The following is a 23,072-nucleotide window of genomic DNA, read 5'->3' as shown; positions in this document are numbered from 1 at the left end:
ACCAGCTTCAAGCATCAAAGTAAAGAGAGAAGACCACTAATAGAGAGTAATTTGGATGCTCTTGAAGTCAACCTTTGCTGAGTGCCACACTTCAAGTGTGACTACCGCTGCAAATAGGACAATCTATTTAATCCTTGAGTCACATTCTGTTTCTTCCATTTGTGAACACCAACAACCAAATTTCCAGTTATCCAATTTTGAAAGGACAGAACAGGTTCACTTGTTTTGTGAACTCAGTGCACTGTTCTCCAGTACAGAAAGAACTCTTATCCCACCACCGTGTAGACAGCATACACACAAGGGGACACTACACTGGCCACAACTGCTGAGAAAACACTCCTAACACACACACAAAAAGAAGAGATTGAATACCAAAACTTCTAGAAGAAAGTTCAAACATAATCCCAGATCAGCACATACCTGATGGGTTTAGATGCTTCTGCATAATAGCAGACAGAATTAAGAAGAACTGCCTGCCTCTTTAGGCTGGAAACATGAAGTGGTGTCAGACTGGTGGGCATATTCAAAATGAATGTGCCACTTGCAAATTTATGCCAATTACTGCTATTCAGGTAAAATGCAACTGTGATGAACTGAAATAAAGAGGGGCAACGTATTTGATTTACAGAAGATTTGGGCAACTGCTCAAGGTACATACTCCCAGCACACGCCCTTCACCTCTTTTTTCAGTTCCTGTAAACCGTACTTCTCTTCTTGAGAACATGGTATCTCAGCTACTTTCCACCATATCCTCACCTTTCATCATCATTATGCTGACACTGTGCAAGTTCAGCCCCTTGTTCATTCTGACAGGGGTTCTGCATTTATCTCAGAAGCATAACTGTTGATCCAGTCTGGAAGAACAAGGAAAACCAGGACTATTACCATTGTTGGTCCCACAGCCCAGCTACAGGAATATCAGTTTTCTGCTTGCCTTGTCATATATGTTGCCTTTGCATTCACATGGCTAAGAGAAACAAAATAAGTGTACCACATTCTCACTTTCAGTCCTGCCTTGGGGCAGGTTTCTAGTTGTGCTGCACCGTTTCCTTGTGTGGCCACACTATTAATGACAAAGTGCAAGCACCCAAAAAGGGCAGTGTGGATAGTGAATACATAAATCATAGAATCATATAATAGTTAGGGCTGTAAAAGACCTTAAGATCATCTAGTTCCAACACCCTTACCATGCGAAGGACACCTCACACTAAACTATATCACCCAAGGCTTCATCCAACCTGGCCTTGAACACCGCCAGGGATGGAGCATTCACAACCTCCCTGGGCAACCCATTCCAGTACCTCACCACCCTAACAGTAAAGAATTTCTTCCTTATATCCAATCTAAACTTCCCCTGTTTAAGTTTGAACCCATTACCCCTTGTTCTATCACTACAGTCCTTAATGAAGAGTCCATCCTCAGCATCCCTATAGGCCCCCCTTCAGACCTATGAGGTCTCCACGCAGCCTTCTCTTCTCCAGGCTGAACAGTCCCAACCTTCTTGGCCTGTCCTCATATGGGAGGTGCTCCAGACCCCTGATCATCCTCGTGGCCCTCCTCTGGACTTTTTCCAACAATTCCATGTCCATTTTGTGTTGAAGACACCAGAAATGTACACAATACTTCAAGTGAGGTCTCATGAGAGCAGAACAGAGGGGCAGGATCACCTCCTTCGACCTGCTGGTCATGCTCCTTTTGATTCAGCCCAGGATACGAGGTCTTTCTGGTCTGCAAGTGCACTCTGAAGCCAGCTCATATTCATTTTCTCATCGACCAAATAGACTCATACAAACCATATCCAATAACCACTTTCAATTTAACAGCTCCAATCCTACTTTCAGTTTAACAGCTCCAGTCCTAATGCTAGTGTGGGTCTCTTGGACACACCATGGAGCAGAAAGTCTGCTGCCTCTGCAGAAAGTCAGCTTATCACTGATTTGCCCAAATGATGTGGCTGTGGATGGCAATTCCCACAAGAAACTCCAGAGGTTTATGTGGTACCTGGCTGACTTTCCACTTTGGAAGTGAAAACTGTGTGAAAAAGTCTTTTCTTTCCACTTCACCTGCCTCAACTTCAGATTCCTCCTCCAATACAGAAACACTCCCCACACTGTTTCAGAAAACTCTCCTGCTTGTTCCTATGATTTTTCCAGGTGACTGGTATACATATGCAGCACTGAAAATGTTAAATGGAGACAGCACATATAGACATGGCTCATGCTGATTATGTCTTCCTTTCCATCAAAATACAAAGCAATGTCACTGAAATACATGAGACTACATCCACATTGTCTCTTGCATACTGAATTAAGGCTCAGATGCTTCCTGCTCTAAATATAACACTCTATGAACACAGCATTCCTTTGAGAGGACTTCCACACTGATAGAAGGCTAAGGTTTGCTCAAGAAAAGAGGACCAACATCCATCAAACCAGACTGAGGAGCACACAGAGAGAGGTCATAGCAACAATGCTAATAAGCAATAACTTTTTCCTTGCACCTATAAAGGAGATAATATATTAAAAGACATAACACAGATAAAACTTGATTTAATGGATGAGTGTAACACCTATCGCAGAATCACAGAATTCCAAGGGTTAGAAGGGACCTCGAAAGATCATCTAGTCCAACCCCCCTGCAAGAGCAGGGTAACCTAGAGTACATCACACAGGAACTTGTCCAGGCGAGCCTTGAATATCTCCAACGTAGGAGACTCCACAACCCCCCTGGGCAACCTGTTCCAGTGCTCTGTCACTCTCACAGTAAAGTTCTTCCTGATGTTAACGTGGAACCTCCTATGCTCCAGTTTACACCCATTGCCCCTTGTCCTATCACTGGATATCACTGAAAAAAGCCTAGCTCCATCATCCTGACACCCACCCTTTACATATTTGTAAACACTGATGAGGTCACCCCTCAGTCTCCTCTTCTCCAAGCTAAAGAGACCCAGCTCCCTCAGCCTCTCCTCATAAGGGAGGTCTTCCACTCCCTTCATCAACTTTGTGGCTCTGCACTGGATTCTTTCAAGTAATTCCCTGTCCTTCTTGAACACAGGGGCCGAGAACTGGACACAATATTCCAGATGTGGCCTCACAAAGGCTTTACCCAGCAAGATTACCTAAATTCTAGAAGATTAGGGGCATATCTGAGTTCCAGGATACTCACAGCTCCAAATTCTGCTGTTAGAATACCTCCGTATTCCTCTCAAACCCTCCTCTCATCTCTCAGCACCTCTCTTTGTTCCATTTGTCTACCAAGTTTTAAAGGGGCAGACAAAGGAATAGAAGACAGTTGCAATGAAGCTATAAAGCTGACTTCTGGTTAGCAGACATGAAAGCAAGAACAGACCTTTTTGTAAACATTTCTAGCTAATCTAAATTGGGTCTGTAGCTGTGACAATTCAGAACCTTCTCCCAAGAAGACAATCCTAATGGGATACATCTCAGTTGACATGGGCATCCAGTAGATATGGTTAAGAAACATTGCCTGTGCTCTCTCCATTCTCCTGAAGGGAAACCAGTGTCTCTTGGGAGGTCTGTTAGAAGATCACTTCATGTTAATTCTTTGAGGGGACCTGAGAATCTGATGATTAGCTGTGTTAGTTGTATTCATCAGTATGTTTGTAGGAGCAACAATAAAAAGGCTCCTGGAGACCACTGGTATGGCTTTGTTAAGTCTGGAAGCTGATGCATAATTATTTGCAGTCAGGTTAGAAGAATGTGCTGCAGGGAGAGCGTTCTGAAAGGTCTATCCCTCATTTTAATTAATCACTTGAATGACAGCGTGGACACTCACTCCATTGCTGCAGTAGTGTAGGTGTAAACTGGGTAAAGCAAGGAAGTTAGACATGCATGGCTTGTTACAAGACAGAGTACTTTGCATTACCCAGGAAAAAAATGTAGCTTTCAAGCACACCAGCCTCCCTACAGTTCTTTATCTGGATGCTGGAGAGTTAGCAGAGCACAATTAACATTAGCAGTGCACTTAAATAATGGCATAAAACAGGATGGGTACAAAGCCAAAGCTGCCTACCAAAAGAGGAATATTCAAGTGCACAAGTACAAGTATGCTTCCCACAAGGGAGTGTGGATCCACCAGCCATTCTGTTGAAAAGGAGATGACAGTGATATAAATTATTGTCATAGCTAAAGCATGGAAGACACTAGAAAAATAAGACTAGATTAGGCCTTGTCCTGCCTCTACAATTATACAAGATAAAGATGAGGTGGAAATCAATTCAATGTGCCAGGAAATAGCTCATATTGCAGATTAAAGAGAAGAGCTACTAAATACAGCTCTGCGTCATCCTGACATTATGTGAGTATATCAGGCAGCAAATCATCCTAATCTGAGTGACTGTGTTCTGCTGAAAATGCTTAAATGACCTTCACTCTGTTCCTTTCATTGGTGGCCAGAACATAACCCAGTGCTGTATTTCATCTTTCTCTAGCAAGAGACTACCACAGATCCTGCAAAGGACTTCATTGTCACCTTTTAGGCCAGAGAAGGAACACATGCTTACTCATAGGAAGAAGTTGCACATGTTCCCCAGAGGTGCTGAGATCTGCTTAAGGAAAAACATTTTTAAAATGTTACATAATGAAACAGTGTGTATTTAAGGTTAGTTATGTTACTTCCCATTTTCAAGCTGGTGCATCCATCAAAGTGTCTTAATGAGCTTGTTCGGGAAAGTTACACAGATGAGTCTGTCACAGGTTAATTAAGCTGAAGTTTAGATGAACTATAAACAGATTTTATGGCAAATACTTTCTCTCACCAAAACCAGTTCAGCTCTCTAGATCCTTTGATGTCATAGTGACTGACCGGTTTGCAACACACAGCCACGTATCTGTGCTTCCATTTATCTGTCTGACACAGATCAAGCAGTAGTGAAACCACAACACCATTGATTTTTGGATAGGCCACCACAGAGGAAGTCTAGCCTACTTCTGCCATGACATTGCACTGGAAAACTAAAGGCTGTGCTCCCAAAAGCAGTAAACAGTGTCTGTCCAATTGGTTTCCTCTCATACATTTGTGGCTACAGGCACAACCTTGGAAGAAAAGCATGCTGGGTTCAGGCACACACTCTTCACTCATCAAATGACTAAATATAACCATACCAATACACATAAAGGTTGCTACAGGTATAAGCCAAAGTGAGCTGGTTAAAAATCAGAGGCCTGCTGACAGTGTTGAGAAATTGTCTAACAATTAACAGCCATTTGGGACCAGAGGTCAATGACATGCCATAAATGAGAGCCAAAGGCTTAGTAGCTCTGCTTCTGACAGTGAAATAAGGTGATGGTGGACAGAGAGGAAAATGCTCTCTGCTCACAGCTTCTGTTCCCAAAGATGCCTCAGAGGTCCAGAATATGTTATGAAATAGATGGGACTTCCCATGTTACCTGTGAAAAATTACATAACCCAACAGACCAGGAACGGATAGGCAATTTTGCCTTATTTATTAAATTGGCATGAGCTCATGGCCACAGAGTCAGCCAAAAGCCAGCAAAGTCCCTGAGTGCCTTATTACAAGTGTTGTGCTTTCTACCCTTGAGCAACAAAGAATGCAAGGTTAGGCCAGCTTCTCTGAGGAGAGGATAAATTGCCAGTACTCCTCTCTCCGCCCCAGTGTAGGCCCCCTGAAGTTTTTTTTTGAGGGAATGGGAGTGGATTTGAGCAAGATAAAAAAAAAAAAAAAACAAAACCAACCAAACAAATCAAGAAACCTTAATCTGTCCAATACAACTAATTTCTTATTTTTCAAATAACAGTTGCGGCCAGTTTTAGTACATGTCTTAATGAAGACTGACTCATGAGTTGGCTCTCTTATAAAGGCTTTGTAGTTTAAGAGAATGGGAATAAGAACTTGTTAAAATGAAAGCTCTGTTGAGGGTTTTGTATTTCCAGCCAGTTACCTCTTATCACTTTCTCTATTTGGGTCTCTAATTAAAAGGTTAGCAAACATGAACAGTGAGTATTTGCCAAAACATAAGGAACGTCAAGTCTCTCTGCTTAAACCATGAACTGAATTTAACTCCCCAAGACTGTCAGTGATATGATCAAGGCAAGTCTCTGATTCCCTGGTACAAACTTGCATATGGAATGAAAATTATGGGAAATGGTGGATAACAGGGATTGTTTACTCTGAGCCCACTCTCTACAATACAGTCAAGGAAGGGTTCATACATGCTCATAGTCAATCCCCTGTACAGCAATTGTACTCTGCAGTTACCATGTGCACACACCAGTGGGAGGGACAGAGAGATCACCTTCTCAGCAAGATGAGTATAACAAAGCTAGTCTGGTGATTTTTCTGTGTGGCAATGAACACATCTAACAAATAGAGGGAAGATGTCCTCTCAGCACATTATGGCTCTTCAAAATGTGCAATGGGCTTTCTGGGAGAAGAGATTTGCTTGAATTGAGGTTGTGGTCAGGGTCCATCAGCTGTGGTCCATGGTGTACTACGACCAGCAACAGTAGAGCGTACCCTGTCACAGTACGAACAAGGTCCCTGTGCTTACTGTTGGAAGCTCTGAAACATGCCCCACACATAAAGGACATCATTCTCTCCCCATTTTAAGTCAGGATGTGCAGTCAGGGCTTGTTCAGCCTGAAGAAGAGAAGGCCTCGAGGAGAGTTTAAAGCAGCTCCCAGTGCCTAAAGAAACCAACAATCTGGAGAGGAGGTTTTGACAAAGGCCTGTAGGGACAGAACAAAGACTTTAACCTGACAGAGGGGAGAGTGAGATGAAATCTTAGGCAGAAATTCTTTCCTGTGAGAGTGGTGAGGCCCTGGCGCAGGGTGCCAGGAGAAGCTGTGGCTGCCCCATCCCTGGCAGTGCTCAAGGCCAGGTTGGATGGGACTTGGAGCAACCTGGTGTCCCTGCCCATGACAGGGGTGGAACTGGATGAGCCTTAAGGTCCCTTCCAACCCAAACCACTCCGTGATTTATTGTTTCTGTCAAAGGCCACCATGCCAAGGCAAGGTCTTTCTCAGGGGATGCTGCACATACATGACCCCAGTACAAGTTATTACAATTCCACAGTGAATCCAATTCATCATAAAATTACCACATCATCATGAGCAAAGACAGGACTAAAGCTCACTGGATGAATGTCTCTGATAGCATTAACCCCTACGTGCTCCACTGGACATGGACATATTAGCCACATAATGCAGACTGCTGAGCTGTGTAAATTCACAGGGTATCATATATTTGTCTTCATCCATCATTGCTAGGTCTAAGCAGCAGCGAGTACCAGACTCTACTCACATTGTTAGAGAGAAGAAGTTGCAGCATCCAAAGAAGCGAACAAGTTTATTGGTGGAAAACTGGAGTGCTGAGCCCTCAGACAAGATTGGTTGTTCCATTTTCTCCTTCCCACTACTGTCCTCATAAGAGAACACCAGGAAGAACAGACCCTGACAAATGGCTTTAGTGCTATCTTAGCACCAAAGTAAAACAGAGATAACATCCTGACAGGAGGGTTCATTAAATGAATTAAAAAAGAGTAGATTGTAAGATACACCAGTGTCCACATCTGTGTAAGTTAACTATTGAGAAAGGGCAGAAAATTAATCCTGAAATTTAAAATAAAACATCTAAGATAATGCGTAAGTGTACCACATATGCTTTAAAATTTCAAATGGATCTCAGACCGTTTGAAATCATTGTGGCCTTCCCCTTGATGACAGTCATCTTTAATGCAAATCATCTTTTAAGGCCTTCAAGGCCTGCAAATTACATGACTGGCTTTTATCTTCTGTGGAATTGCTGCTTAATCTTTCCCAATGGAGGGAAAAATCCCTGCAAAGACAAATAGCCCTTTATTTTTCTAACTGTTTGAAGATAGAAGAGTGTGATCTTTCTCTTTTGCTCTAAGTGAGATGCACTTGGAGGAGACCTGGCTCTTCTCATAAGTGATGAACTCAGTCATCAGCTTCATATAGTGTCACAGAATATTTGCATATTTCTTCCTTACTAGCCCACTACTCCCTGATACAAGGAAGTTCAGCATAAACACAGGAAGGAGTATTTTCCCATGCCCTTCTCCCTTAGCTCTTCTCAGAACCCCTAGGAACTTCTTTAAGCTCCAAAGTTTCAAAGGCAGATTTTGACACAGGTAGATGCTTCTTTTATGTGTTGCTGAAGTAAAATGAAAACCCAGGCAGGAAATGAGATTGTCTGTCTCACACTGCATAGAACAGACTTTGCAGCTCTGAGACCACTTTCAGAACCTGAAGTAGTAAGTGAGCAGCAAGACAGTACACTAGAGCTCAGCTTGGGCAATGGAACTTTCCAGAGCAAGAATGGGCAGGTTTCATCTGTTCTGCCATCAGGAAATATATTCACAGCATCAGCTTTCCACACTGTCAGGGACAGAAATAAGAGCAGGATGAATGTGCAGGTGGCAATGCTATGAAGGCTGCTCAGCTGCACGTGATGCAATGACATGGCCAGAAGCCTTGCTAAAAATCCAGCCCAAAGAGATAGAAGGAACTCCTCCCAACACTTGGAGTCTATGCATAAATCTGGTGCTGGATTCCATCCACAGCTTCATCCCTGCTGCAGATACGTACCCAGAAATATATACCTGGGAATACCGTTTGACTGCACATGTCTTCAGGCAGGGACTAAGAGCTCTCATTGGATCCTTTTCCTCCTTGAACTTGATGCGAAGAGGAATTTTACTTTTCAGGTTGTCCTGCACTGAACAGATTTGCTTTTCTTCTGCTCCCTGAGGTTTAAATGAGAGGAGAAAAAAGAGAAGGAAACAAATACAACACTGAGCTGATGCTCAGTTTTCTTTGAATACAGCATTCTTTAGCACAGACCACATGTTACCTGGCTGTCATGTCCTTAATGTAAATAATTCTATTATGAAAGAATGTTTAGGATGGGTAGTTTTCAGCTGGATTTTGGTCATGTCCTTCTCAGACTTTATCTGCATGACTTATTTGTCCTCCTAATGCCTCTGATGGTTTATTAGAGAATTTGCAGGCACACCAAAATTATAAATAATGCACAAGTGTAAACATGTTTTATGTATTTACTTCAAAAAAAGTGTCAGCCTCACATTGTCACTGCATTTGCTGAGTTTGGGCTTATTTTGGATTTAAAGCTTATTTCAAATCTCTTATTTGAAATTAGACCATTACCTTTTTTTTTTTAATTACCATGAAATGCGCAACTTTTCACTAAGTCACTTTTGCATTCCCTGCTGCTAGCAAAGGCTATTGTGAGATATCTGTCACCCAAAACTACTAAAACTAATGCTTGTCAATTTCCAGCTAACCAACACGGGGAAAAAAAAAAAAAAAAAAGAAAAAATTACTTTATCAGCTCCCGTCTCTTTACATCTGCTTTATTCCCAACTGTAACATAACCTGTTATAATTGAGTTGCAGTTTAATCAACAAAGTGGGCCACCCCGTGAGGAAAAGGGAAAAAAAAAAGAGAGGGAAAAAAGAAGACAGAATCTAGGTCACTCTGTTCTTAAGAAAGCAAAATAGATAATTGCTTCACTCCAAAGCATCCGTGCTGCGCTTGGGGTATGTTTGAGATCTTATGTAAGTAACACCATCTCTGGCTAGCCAGTCCCCTAATAATGAGCCACAAATACCTTTTCTATGCACATTCAGCAGTGCTAGATCTGACCCATCCTTTTCAGACTGTGTAGAAACACAAAATATTCCAACCCACGAGATTTTGAAGGGATTTTTGTGAGGTTTTAAGGAGAAAAGGAAGAAAAACCCTGTGATGATTTTATTCTCATCTACAAGAAATTAGTAGAAATGCTGCCTTCATCTGCTGTAGACTGACAGATCTCTGTCAAAAAAACAAAAACATTCTTAGAGCAGCTGAAATTTGTGAATTACATTATGCTGTATCACAGCAGTGCCTGTGAGGTCTCAGGACCCTGTTGTGCAGAATCAATCCCTGGGTTTCACTGGTCATGCAGAGCTTGTCTCTGTTGGGCTAGTTTAATTCCTGTATTTTAATTTCTAAGCACATAAAAAAGACCAAGTCTTTTACAGGACATAGCAAAATATATGCTAAACTAAGCCCCAAATAAATATCAGAAAAATAACCACCAAAAAAAATCAGCAATCGGACAGCATGTCTACAAGTGAGATAAAAAATAATGGGTGTTCTTAACTCAGGGTGGCCAATTCACAATAGTTGGCTGGAGTTTAAACAGTATTGAAGTTGACATACCCTGCATTGGGATCCTGGGAATATCCCTGTAGGATTCAAGGTGTGAAAGAGAGTTAAAACTGTAGTAGCTTTGTCTTCACTGTAGCTGGTGTGGAAGCAGAACCTCTTGTCTGTGGTCATGATTGAGATGATGGGTTTTGATCATCTATTTTAAGCAGCTGTTAGTGCAGCAGCTAGCATAGCAAGAACACATGTATAGTGTCCTTGGAGAATTGAACTGAGGTCCAGGAGGAAGAAGTACCACCTGAAAAGTTTTACCAGATAGCAGTTAAAAAGCAAAACCGGAAGTCCCAATTGAGTGTGTCAGCCAGGAGGCAAGACATTGTCTCCATGTCAGGAGATCTCAAGACACATAACTAGAAAAGGGGAATTGCAGTGGCATCTCTACTTAGTCACACAACCAGATGCAGTCAGCAGAATGGGATGGCACCTTCCTCTTTTCTTCCAGAAGCCAACACCTTGCTATGGCAATGACCTGATATTCTCCTGTCTGCCTATATACCCTGGCTGAAGGTTTCCTTTGGATAGGTACTCCTGGAGTAATTCAGCAGTTTTAAGGGGAATTGGGTGGAGAGTTATCACCCTCACAATATCACAGGAGGCATTTGAGCCTAGGGGATTCAGTCCTGCATATAAAAAATGCCTCTTTTCATGGGTGTTAAGCCAGCATAATGCATCCTCCTGAAGTGCCTACCTAGGTAGAGATTTAAGTCACTGGAATGTGATCTAAGTCAAGGTTATGTCTAAGGTAGATAGGTGGAGCATAAAGTGAGGAATGTAAACTGAGTCTAATAATGTGCCATCAGAAGTAAAATAGTAAATATTGGAACTGAGGAAGATGGAATAGCTTGTTCTCTGACAACTGTTGAAAATTGTAAGCTGTGGGTAAACTGTGTAAACTGTTCCACGTAAACTGTGGGTAGCATTTACAATGGAGGGAAATTCTTCCCTGTGAGGAGGGCAAGGCCCTGGTACAGCTTGTAGAAGTCTAGTAGAGGGTGTCCCTGCACATGACAGGGGTTTGGAACAGGATGAGATTTAAGATCCCTTCCAACCCAAACCATTACATGATTATAAGATTCCATGACAGCTTCATGCAGAGGGGCACGCTGCTTCTTCCCACTGAGCTGGACCAGACCCTCTGGATCCCATCAGAGACTATCACATATTGTAATACAATCAAAACTAAATGTAAAAACTAAACCCCTTTTAAAGATAGTTTTGTTATTAGGACAGTCTTTCAACTGAAGAGTCAAAGACGTTGTCTGTTTTCTATAGGGGTGCTCAGGATATAGAGTTATTTCTTGCCTCACTGTCCCTGTATATCTGGGCATGCAAAATTACACTGATTATTTGAAACCTACATGAGACCTTGCTTCCATTTCTCCCAGACTCCTTCAGCACTTCTCTCCTTTTCCACTTATCAGAAACTCTCTTCTAATTCCTGACCCTAGTATGTTCATGGCCAATTTATTCACATTATGCTTTTACCAGTATTGTCCTTCACCGTAAGTAGGTCTTCCTTTACTGCAGTGTTTACCTCTCTCATGTGTTTAGAAAGAGCAGTTGTTTCCCTTCTTAAATTTTTCCTCAGCATTTTAATGTATCTCCATGTAATTACAAATTTCCTCTTTTATGCTCCTTTTCATCTGTCACAGTGCAGCTGGGCTGACATGGAACAGGAACTGCAGATATTTAAACCGTAAGAAAAATATGGAGGAGAAACTTATAATTGTCACAAGAAAAGTGTTTTAAATATAGATCATCATCATCATCATCATCATCATAAATAATAAAAGGCAGATTTGTCTATTTCTAACAGAGACTATAGTTTTTCTAAACACTCTCCCAAGCAGTTTTATTACTAGCTGGAGCCATCCACAAGAGCAGCTATGCTGATAAGATAGCAGTTGCCAAAACTTCTGAGTATTTTCTCCTTCTCCTCAATTTTTGATTGTTTGTATTTTGTTTGTTTGCAGTTTTTTAAAATAAAATTTATTTTACTTAATTAAAAATAAATCTGGAGGAAACTACAAAGAGAAATAGATTCATTCACAAAGAACAAAACATTTACCCAGTAAGAGTAACGTATCTATCAAGGGAATATAGCACCCATACACTTAACTCCAGCAAAATAAAAAGTGGCTGTCAAAGATTAAAAATACATCTGTTTGGATATGATGTCTTAGTCTCATTAAATCAGTCATGTTTACAAGGAGTCTCTTCCTGATTGCTGAGAAAATAAAAACTGTGTATTTAAATTCTTTTCACAGGGAAAAAAAAAAAAAAAACAACAAAAAGCAAACCAACCAACCAAACACTCATGGTTTAGTGAAACCTTTCCAAAGACATCTCACAAAAGAAAAATTTAATTAATATGTGCCTTTTCAAGGAATTCCATGGACACATATACTACAAACAGGAACTTCAGCAGAGATCAGGCAGTCCCCCACAGTTTCAGCCCCTTCAGGGGACATGCAGAAAGTCTCACACTACACAGAACCACAGAATCACAGATTGGTTTGAGTTGGAAGGGACCTTAAAGCTTATTCAGTTCCAACCCCTTGCCATAGGCAGAGCCACCTTCCACTAGACCAGAATGCTCCAAGAACCATCCAACCTGGTCTTGAGCACTGCCAGGGATGGGGCAGCCACAGCTTCTCTGGGCAACCTGTGCCAGGGCCTCACCGCCCTCACAGGGAAGGACTTCATATCTAACCTAAATTTCCCCTGTTTAAATCTGAACCCATTACCCTCTAGTCCTATCACTACAGTCCCTGATAAAGAGTCTCATGCAATAACATGGTGGGAGGGAGGTAGAATAAACAAGAAAATTTCACTCCCAATAGCAAGCCAAGGACAAACTTTCAAATCCATTAAGTATGCATGTTCAGCTCTGCCAAGCACCAAGAAGCAGAAGAAGGAGTGACTGAAGGAAAATGAAAAGTTATTCCCTTCCAATTAAGAGAAGGGCACTCACTGTTCAGGTTTCTGTGGGTCACATTTGGCTCTGCCTGGCTTTGCTTTCTGTGGAAGGGGACTGGGAGAAACACAACTTATCCTAGAGACTGACATTTCCAAGCACACCCAGGGTTTAGCAGCTGGGACAACCACTTCCCACTCAATTACCTTAAGCACAAGGTTCAAATTTCTTTTCAGCTGGTCAACTTTGTCTGTGCTCACCAGCAAAAAGAGAAGAGGTGGATCCAGAGAGACAGAAACATGGCAGTTCAGCTAACCTAAACATCGACACACATGGCTTTGCCATCCCTATTCCTTTAATAGATGTCTGCCTTTGCTTTCATTCCTCCTGTTATTTCAGGGGACAGCTCCAGCATTCCATGCCTGGGTTTCTTTGTTTCTTTCCTGATTTCCCACAGAAGATCATTATCAAACATTTGAATCATGCATTCCTGTTGATGTTACATGTTTGACATTTATTCAAGGTCAGTACCACTGCAAATAAACCACAAGACTCAAATAATGCTGCAAAAATACAAGTAATTGCTGAGCAGCTTTGTTCTTGTAGGTAATGGCAAATTCAAATTTTTAAAAAGATGTGCATCAAAGTCATCAGATTAAATTTAATGTTTGCATTAGTGCATTTCTGCAGTGACAGCATCTACCCGATTTGGCATCGGCTCATTTAAAACTGCAGGGAGGGAGAAGGAGGGAGGATCAATTCTCTAATTGCAGTGTTATTATCAATTTGTCCCTAGTGCAGAGACACAATTTGATGAAGTATTTTGTTTCTAGTATGCACTGTGATTTGTACCAGTGATAGGAAGATCACCAGTAGCCTTGGCCATGTCTGTAATTGACTGCAGCTTTGAGAGACTCATGTCTCATAGTCACCACTTTCTGAACCATTTCATCTCTCCAAAGGCCTGAAAAATGGTGGATTCCCATTACTGAGAACACTAGAACCTGTATGTGTCTCTGAGTCTCATCACCAGCCTCTACTCCCTCTCTTTCCCCTCTGAGCACTATCATATAATGTTCTAAGAGGGGACCATGCAGCTCAAACTGAAAAGCATTTGCATATAGCCCTCTGATAGGAGGCAACCCAGTGCCAATACACTAAAGATCTGTCCCTCTCTTTCTTTCAGCCTTTCATCCTTACTACCATTCCTTTTCCAGGTCTCCTCAACAATTTGGTGACCTTCAAAAACTGCTGGAGGGCTTTTCATCTCCATGCAGCTACCACAGATTTCTTACTGCAATTTCCCATGCAAACATCTTACTGCTAGAATTGAACTCTATGCTGTTGCCTTTGGGGATGCTTCAGAATGAAAGAAAGCTTCTTGTCTTCCATCAGGACAGGGTGCCTGTTTTCCCTTAAGCATTTGCAGCGATTAGTTAGCCCTTTTAGAGCCCTGTATTACTGTAGTGCTAACAAACAAACAGTCCATACACTTTCAACTTCACCCAGCAAGATTTCAAACCCGTGTAGCCTCATGGATTTGATTTCATCATCTTATTTTCACTTCTAATCAAAGCACAATGCCCTGCCATGTACATTGGCATTCATATATGCCAGCCTTCTCTAATGGCTGTCCCTTTGCCAGCACACAAGCAAGTGAATAAGCGAATAAGCCTCCACAACTAACAGCTTAACAACAGTCTGAACTTCTCTCTCCCCAATGACCAACACAAAGGCAAACCAGTAGCTTGTATTTTCAGAGTCCAGTTTCACCAGAAAGGTCTGAATAACTATAATGTATCATGTACTAGGCTCCTGACTAGCTCCAAATCTGAGGCTGCAGACAGGGCCAAAAATTCAGTACTGACAAACTCTATGCAAAAAGTGTACAGCTGGGCAAGAAACCACCACTTTTCTCTGCCCCCATGAGAACCAGCTTCAATCATAGGAGTTGCAAAAAGAGAAAAGCCAGAAAGATTCAGTTGTACAGCAACAGATGTTAAAATGAAAAGTGTCAGAACTTCCTTTGAAATGGTCAGAAAATCAAAGAGAAGCATCTTTTGTTTCTCCTTGAAGAAATGCTAGATAAACTTCATAATACATCATAGTGCATATGAAATTTCCTTTTTTCTCCCTCTCTCCCCTCTCTGAGAGAGAAAATTTCCTGCTTATCCTTGTAACTGCACTCCAAGCAGGCTCTTGTCAAGCAGATGCTCAGCAGGAGAAATCTTAGTTAAGCTCTTCGTGGCATACCTCTACCATCAGCAGGCTGAAGGTTGTTCATTTCATCCAGGAATACTAAATAAGCACACTCTGATCTCAGTGCCTGCTTACAAGTAGGACAAGCATAAGTAAGATCCCAGCATGCACAAGTGAGAGCATCTGTATTATTATAATAGCAACAGCCAAATGGAGGCAAGCAAATATAAAAGGAAAGTTTCTCAAGAAAGGCACAGGAAGAAAGGACCTAGCCAGTTTTCCTCCTTCTGAGTTGGATCCTAGGTGGAATAAATAATACAAGCGTCACTGTAGCTGTTTCATCAGTATCATCTCCACAGTTGGTGACTTGCTTCCTTGAAAGACATCTTGCTCTTTGGTGTCAGTGGGAACCCCTGAATAACTAAGCCCTACAGATTGCTATTGGAGGATCTGGCATCAAGTAAATTAACAGGGAAGATCCAAGGCTGGTGTAGATTAATCAGCCTTTAACAGCTAAGTGCATCTGTGTTTTGTTTTTCTGGAAGCACTGAGTCACATACATGGGATTTTGCTTCCTATCCTTTCCTCTGCCATGACATCATGATTGCACTCAACTTAATCCAATTTCTTAAAGAAAATCTCTTTGCCAGCAATACACATTAGGAAGAAAAAGGCTTATAAAGCCATTCCTTGTGAAAAATGTATCTATCTGATATCAACACTACTTCTTCATCTTCATAATGTTGTTAAAATACATTCTCTCAAAGCATTGAAGAAAAGAAGACCCAGAAGATATTAGATCAACATCAGGGCTACAGAATTCATCTTTTACTCACTTTAGAACTTAATAGTATAAGATAATACAGTTCATATATATGTGTGGTATATATATAATATAATATAATTTAATATATTCCACATAACATAGTGGAAGGGACCTTAAACCATCATCTAGTCCAGCTGACTTCTTTAGAGATGATAAAAAGTTAAAGCATGTCATGAAGAGCATTGTTCAAATCCTTCTTCAACGCTGACAGGCTTGCGGCATCCACCACCTCCCACAGACATTTCCAGGGATGGGGCATCCACAACTGCCCTGGGCAACCTTTTACAGTGTCTCTAGTATATGAGCACCCTTCCAGTAAAGAAATATTTTGTAATGGCAAATCTGAACCTCCTGTGATGCAGCTTTAAACCATTCCCACATATCTTGTCACCAGGAAGAAGGGATGAAGTCCTCAGCCTCCACTTCATCTCCTCAGGCAACTTTAGAGAGCAATAAGGACACCTCTCAGCCTGCTTTTCTCCAAATTAGACAAACCTATAGTCATAGAATCATAAAATCACAGACTGACAGAATGCCAGACTGGTTTGGGTGTAAAGCTCATCCAGTCCCACCCCCTGCCATGGGCAGGGACACCTTCCACTAGACCAGGTTGCTCCAACCCCCATCCAACCTGGCTTTGAGCATTCCCAGGGATGGGGCAGCCACAGCTTCTCTGGGCACCCTGTGCCAGGGCCTCACCACCCTCACAGGGAAGAACTTCTGCCTAAGATCTCATCTCAATCTCCCCTCTGCCAGGTTAAAGCCATTTGCCTTGTCCTGTGACTACAGACCCTTGTCAAAAGCCCCTCTCCAGATTTTTTTCTGACCCCTTTAGGCACTGGGAACCGTTCCAAAGCCTCCCCAGAGCCTTCTCCAGGCTGAAGAAGCCTGTCTCCACAGCAGAGGTGCTCCAGCCCTTGAAGCATCCTCATAGTGTCCTCTGGATTATGAGTCCTCAGCTACTCGTCACAGGATATGCTCTCCAGCCCTTTCATCAGTTTTGCTGCCCTTCCTGGACACAATCAAATACCTTAACAGCATACGTAAATTGTGGGGCCTAAAGCTGCAAGCAATACAGGCAGAAGCTATCTGAGAGCAAAAGTAGATGGGCCTCCCGCATTTACCATTTTGACGATGGGCTGGAGAACTCCTGTCTCATCTCAGCTTCTTCAGTCTATGTGATACAGAAGCACCCGACTGCAAAAAGAAAGACCTTGTGTATCACAGGTTTCAAGGATTATAGGCAATAGCGACCCCAGAAGTAAACACCATCACTACATGTTGGCATTATAATTTGCCATTCTGCATTACAATGTCAGTCCTGCTCCAGAATTTCATACATTAACATCAGCAGTGGCACACGATCTAGATGATGCATGAGGTCCCAGAACAGGAAAGAGGCTCAGCAGAGAACTGCACATGTGAGAAACAAGAGGCTGAGTTGGAAGAGGAGAAGAAAGAAACCACCGTGTTTGTTTCACTGTCTGTTCTACCCTAGGCATGTCTGTATTGCCTCTGACTGCCCTCAGTCTCACTGACGTCTCTGGCAAAAATCAAGGTCTTCATCCTGACATCACAAGCAACTAAAGTAAGGCAAATGTAGCAGCAAAATATACACTTCACAAACCACAGAGAAGGCCACTGCTAAGATGTTGTCAAACACTAGTACAGCTTCCATTCAGGCTTAGCTGGCATTCACATGCAGTCACACATTCACTAACATAAGCTTAGCACAGGGGCTGTTTTTTCAGAGCTTATGAACGGTGACTTTAACCCCATCATCTTCAAGAAGGTTTAAATCCCTGCCTATCTTAAGGAACAAGGACACTTTAGACTCTCTTTGGCCTGTATTTTGTGGTATACCTAGCTGAATCAAAGCTGCCAGCAAGGAACATGAAGTAGGCAGTCCCCCCTTGCTGACATCTTCCAGATGGCAATATGGTTTTGCATTTGTCTTCTGCCTGCAGTATTTTAACAATTATTATGAACCAAACCAAATCTCCACTGCATCCTGACAGATAAAGAAGTGAATGCTAAGCTGTAGTCTTCACTTGAAGCCACAGCCAATAAACCAGAAACTTATATCTGCAATATAGGCCAGTGAATATCTATCCAGAAACTCAAATGAAGCCTCCATCCTGATGGACCTTGCATTGCACAATATGTTCAAGGAGTACAGATAGTATGAACAAGAAATGTAGACAGTACAATTCATCTGCACTATTGTGTACAAAATGAGTTACATGATTTATCCACAGGCTGACATTAGAAAAAGTCACTAATTAGGGCAGATGTCCCAGATAAACATATCTTCTATCCACATCAACAAAAGGAGCACACTAAAAGGCCCCTGAGCAGCATCATATAATAGAGTTAGAGCTATTGTGTGTTCTGTATATCCATATCTTCACAGAATGGTTTGCACAGTGTTAGATTCTGCCCTAAGACATCTCTCTTCAACCACATCATGATCCCACCTCAGACAAATCCTACTCACCTCCCTATGGGCTTTCCTGTTTTTCCATTTGAAAATGACTAGAGACCCTTGTCCCCAAAGTCTCCCAGTTATAGGATGACAGCTAGCAGAGCTTCATGAATTTTACTGTCTTCTACTTTGGTCCCTTTTCCCTATTTGTCCAAGCCACTAGAGACAGAAGTGAGACAGTGCAGTATGACACAGGAGTATAACACAGCTGTTAATGCAACCTTTGCTTTCACAAGAATCTATAAAGAAATAAACAATTCCTAGTGAAAAAACACTATGGCTGAATTCCTCCAGGTCCTCCACTATCAGATTTTTCCTGAAAAGTTAGACACCTTGGTCATTATGAGAGTGCTTCAGAGGTCTGCTCTGGCTTGGTAAAGAGCAATCCTAATGTAAAACACAATCATTAAACCACTCTGGTTGCCTTCATTTAGTGAACTATCACAGAAACAGTAAAGTGACTGATCACCCTTGCTGCATACCTATGTCAGTGTCTACTGGTGTGACAGGATCAGTTACAAAATATCCCTTTCCTGTCCCTGTTACTTTTGCACAAGAAGAAGCCACAATTGTAAGCTTCTGGGTTTCTTCTTGCTATTTTCTTCTTGTTGTCCTACACAGCTAATAAGCACCATGACTGCATTGTATCTCTGTAGCTTCTGACATTGTCAGACAATAAATGAGGTGACTTTCAAACAGGGTGTTGAAATGTCTAAGGAGCACAAAACAAGCCATGGAAGCAAATTGGCCAAACGAGCTCATATTTTGCACAGCTTTTCCTCAACCTGTCTCCACTGCTAATGATACGGACAAAAAATTTGCCTTGAAGGGGACAGGGATTTGCAAAGACACATTTCAAATGGTCAATTGCCATGCAGATTCTGCTGCCAATATGAGCAGCAAAATCCCAATGTGGCACAGAAACAGATGCCCTTTACAAACAAGTCAGGGCAAGGATACATTCTTCTTTCACAACACAGTAACCTGCAAAACCGATTTCACAAAATGCAAATTTTCCAGTCACACAGACTTCCAAGCCAATCAGCTCTACACGACATAACTGCCTATCTTTGCTTCCTCACTTAGCTCACTTACCTTTCAAGACACATCACTGACTTCTTTTTCTCTGACTGGCAAAACTCCAAGGAAAACCAAATCTGATTCCCTTGTCTCTAATGGCACAGGACAACATCCTCAAAGGTAGCTTCAAAGACAACAGGAGAACTCCCACAGAAATGTTCTACTAATTAATGAGTGAGGAGGTGGGAAAGCAATGAAGTTTTCCTCCCAGTACCTACTCTTACCACTCTAGTATGGCAAAATCTGGTCCCAAAGTCCACATATAGTTCAGAGCCCTGTACAGCCCTGTCCAGCAGGAAAGCAGAAAAACACCCAAGCTGCAAGGAGCTCTCAGATCCAGGCTCTGAGCTACCATAAGCTCTGGTCTAGGCCCCACTTTGGTGCTGGATGCTGGGAAGAGAAAATGTCATGACCATAATGATTATACAAGGAAGCCCATTGGCTTTTGTTGTGGCTGAGACAGCAAAAGGATTAAGCTATCTTAGCTGAACTTGATCTCCAAGTGATATCTATAGCAAGCCTGATTCTCTGTAAACTGGACCTCACTGACAAAATTGCAGTCTTTTTTGTTTCTCCCAGGGTAGCCAGAAGAGATTCTGAGAATTGGATAAGAACTTTCACATCATTCAAAAAATCTCAATCAGGCAGCAAAACAAATTTGGAGATGTTCTGAGAAAAGCCACATGAAACTGATGTCAAAAAATCACAAAATCTATGGGAAGATCTTGCTGGAAGTGTGAATAATGAAAAAGCCCACTAGCAGATCACACCGTGTATCCTAGCTGGAGCAAGCCTGTTACCCACCAGAGGTTTGGTACTTTGCTGAGTTTAAGCATCTCACTGTGGATGTCAGAACCAATGAACAAAAGGGTTCTGGCCCCATAATTAAGGAAACAGCAACCTTTAGTCCTTATCTTACTGTGCTGGTGCAGCCAGACTGCATCAGCTTGGGCTTTAGTTCCAGTGGGAAACAAGTGTCCAAAACTAGCTGTGCTTTCCATGTTCTGTTTGCCCTGGGAGACGTTGTTTTTCCTTTTAGAAACTGTTTCTAATTTAAAAACAGGTCTCTGCTTGATGAATGAGCATTTCCTTGACCACTCTGCAGAGACTTCTCATTTATTAAGTGGGCAAGTTCCGGACACATTAAGTCACCTGGCAGAAGAGTTGGTGCCCTGGACAGCATCTTGACAGACATCAGGAACTCAGGCTTTGCCTTCTCAGCAACTCCTTTTATGATGCCAATCCTGACTCTGGCATGCAACATTATGTTAGAATGAATGTCTGCCCAGGGTGGACGTTAAGCATGGGAAGGCACTGCTTCCAGCTCAGGTTAGAAATTAAGCTGCACATAAAGGCATGCATCTCAGCCTTTACTGCTCTGCTGCAGCCGTCTTCCCCTGCCTTTAACTGCAGTCTCTAAGCAGTTATTTCCCTTGGTGGATTCACAGATCTCCAGCTGCAGTAGCTGTATCTCCAGCTTGCAGGTAAAGGTGGCCATTTCTGTGCAAGCAGTAGTAAACAGTGCAAAATCTACTCTTCCCAAAACTATTTCTCCTTCAAAACAGGTCCTGGAGAGTAATGAAAAGTACCACTGCTACCATGAAAACTGCTGTCTTCTCACATAGGTATCTCCATATCTAGCTATTTTGTACAATCAAATTAGACATTTTCTTCTCCAGTAGAATCTTCCCATTCAAAACACTCCAGATAAAACTTGGGTTGCTTGTTCTAGTCTGAACTGTGAGAATATTGCTCTCTTGGTGATAAAAACAACAACAGCAAAAACAAAACAAACAAAAAAACCTCAAACAGTTCATTTGCTTTCAAGGATCAAAATCTTGCTCCCATGCCATGGGAAAGAGCCCTGCAGTAAATGCTGAAGCTGCATATGACATCAGTAGAGTAACACTATGCACCAAGTACTCTCACAGTCCCATGACTCTACAGTTTCTCCAAAGGAAAATCAATGAAAATCAATGAAAAATTCACACATGAGATACAGTACAAAAAAGAATGATCAGATCAACCTCAGTGACTTCGAGGCCAACTATTCCAGTTCCCAACAGCAGCCATCATTCAGCATCATCATCGCGGTGACAGCCTTGCTTGGACTGAATGTTCAGTCCAAGAAGCACAGAAAGGCAATGTTAACTGTGGGAGAACAAAACAATCTCATCCCCAAATACTTCTGCATTGTTTTCCGTTTTCCCATACACATACACCATTGCATTTTCTATTCTCCATCATTAGGTTAAAACAATCACACGTGGAAGGAAATATGTCAAAGATGTATCTGGGGCTAGGCCAAAATCCATGTATGGTGCATATATGGGTATATTTTATTAATATTTAATCACTGCTTATTGCAGTGATTGTCTTACTAAAAATAAATCTCCAAACACCAGGTACAAACATTTTTGCACTGACTGTTTTTTGGTCAAGATCTGGGGGGAGAGGATAAAGAGGAGGCTCATGCACATACACAAAATGCTACCCTTTCTTTGGGTTTACCCTAGCTAAAACTTTCTGCAGCCTTTGTAATAACTACCTCAGCAGTATGACATGAAGCAAGGCAAGACCTGCGCACTATGAAGCAAGTGAAGTGTCAGATGGGGCATGACCCAGGCCCTGTACACCTTGTGGTGGAGCTCTCTCCCTTGACATAGCATTTTGGTGTCTGTTTGTTGCTGCCTTCTCATGGCCAAATCCTTCAGACACTTGCCTCTGGGATCACGAATCAGTGAGAGGCATATGTTTCCAGGCAGTTCTTCCAGCTGCAGACCCTTAGACTCACAGGGACCCTCTCTTGCCAAAATGCAAAGGGAAGGGGATGGAAGGATGGGAGGCCTCTCTTGTGCCAGCTGCACTTACCTCCTAGAGCTTGTTTCATGACGAAGTCCATGACGATGGCTTAGCAGTGCTGCCCACCTTCACACCTCAGATGCACAGGGATCGGGAGTCCTTGAAGGGCACCCTGCAGAAAGGCACAACTGTAAGAGGAATAGTTTCTCTAGGAGGAGAAAACGCTGGTGCTTGGTCTTTCTCAGCTTCTTCTCAGTCTCACTTTTCTCCCCTTCTCTGGGTGCAGTAAAGTTTCCAACCTGCCATACCTGCAGACCTTGGGTTTGCTGGACAAGGCACCGGGGGAGCAAAGTTGGATGCTGATGAGCAGGGAAGGGGGAGGAGGAAAGGGAACACGGGAGTGACCCTGGAGGAGCCGTGTGGTGCTCCTCAGGCTTCTCTCCTGCAGGCGGGGAGGAAGGCGTTAAACCTCTGAACTTCCTCGTTTTCCCCGCCCGCTTGTCGCCTTCTCGGTTTTCCGAGGGCGATCT

The 23,072-nt window shown here is 42.4% G+C and overlaps 1 protein-coding gene across 1 annotated transcript in view; it reads right to left on the bottom strand.

Moving 5' to 3' along the window:
* LOC101877377 (complexin-1) overlaps window positions 1-22,642 on the bottom strand; it is a 111,963-nt gene extending 89,321 nt beyond the window's left edge. Inside the window, exon 1 of the mRNA XM_005143447.1 lies at window positions 22,612-22,642. Coding sequence (XP_005143504.1) covers window positions 22,612-22,642 — 31 coding nt within the window. The remainder of the gene's footprint in view (window positions 1-22,611) is intronic.
* Window positions 22,643-23,072: the final 430 nt, after the last annotated feature.

Source organism: Melopsittacus undulatus, chromosome Z (genome assembly GCF_012275295.1).
Source record: "Melopsittacus undulatus isolate bMelUnd1 chromosome Z, bMelUnd1.mat.Z, whole genome shotgun sequence".
NCBI lineage: Eukaryota > Metazoa > Chordata > Aves > Psittaciformes > Psittaculidae > Melopsittacus > Melopsittacus undulatus.
This window is presented reverse-complemented; position numbering and strand designations above follow the sequence as displayed.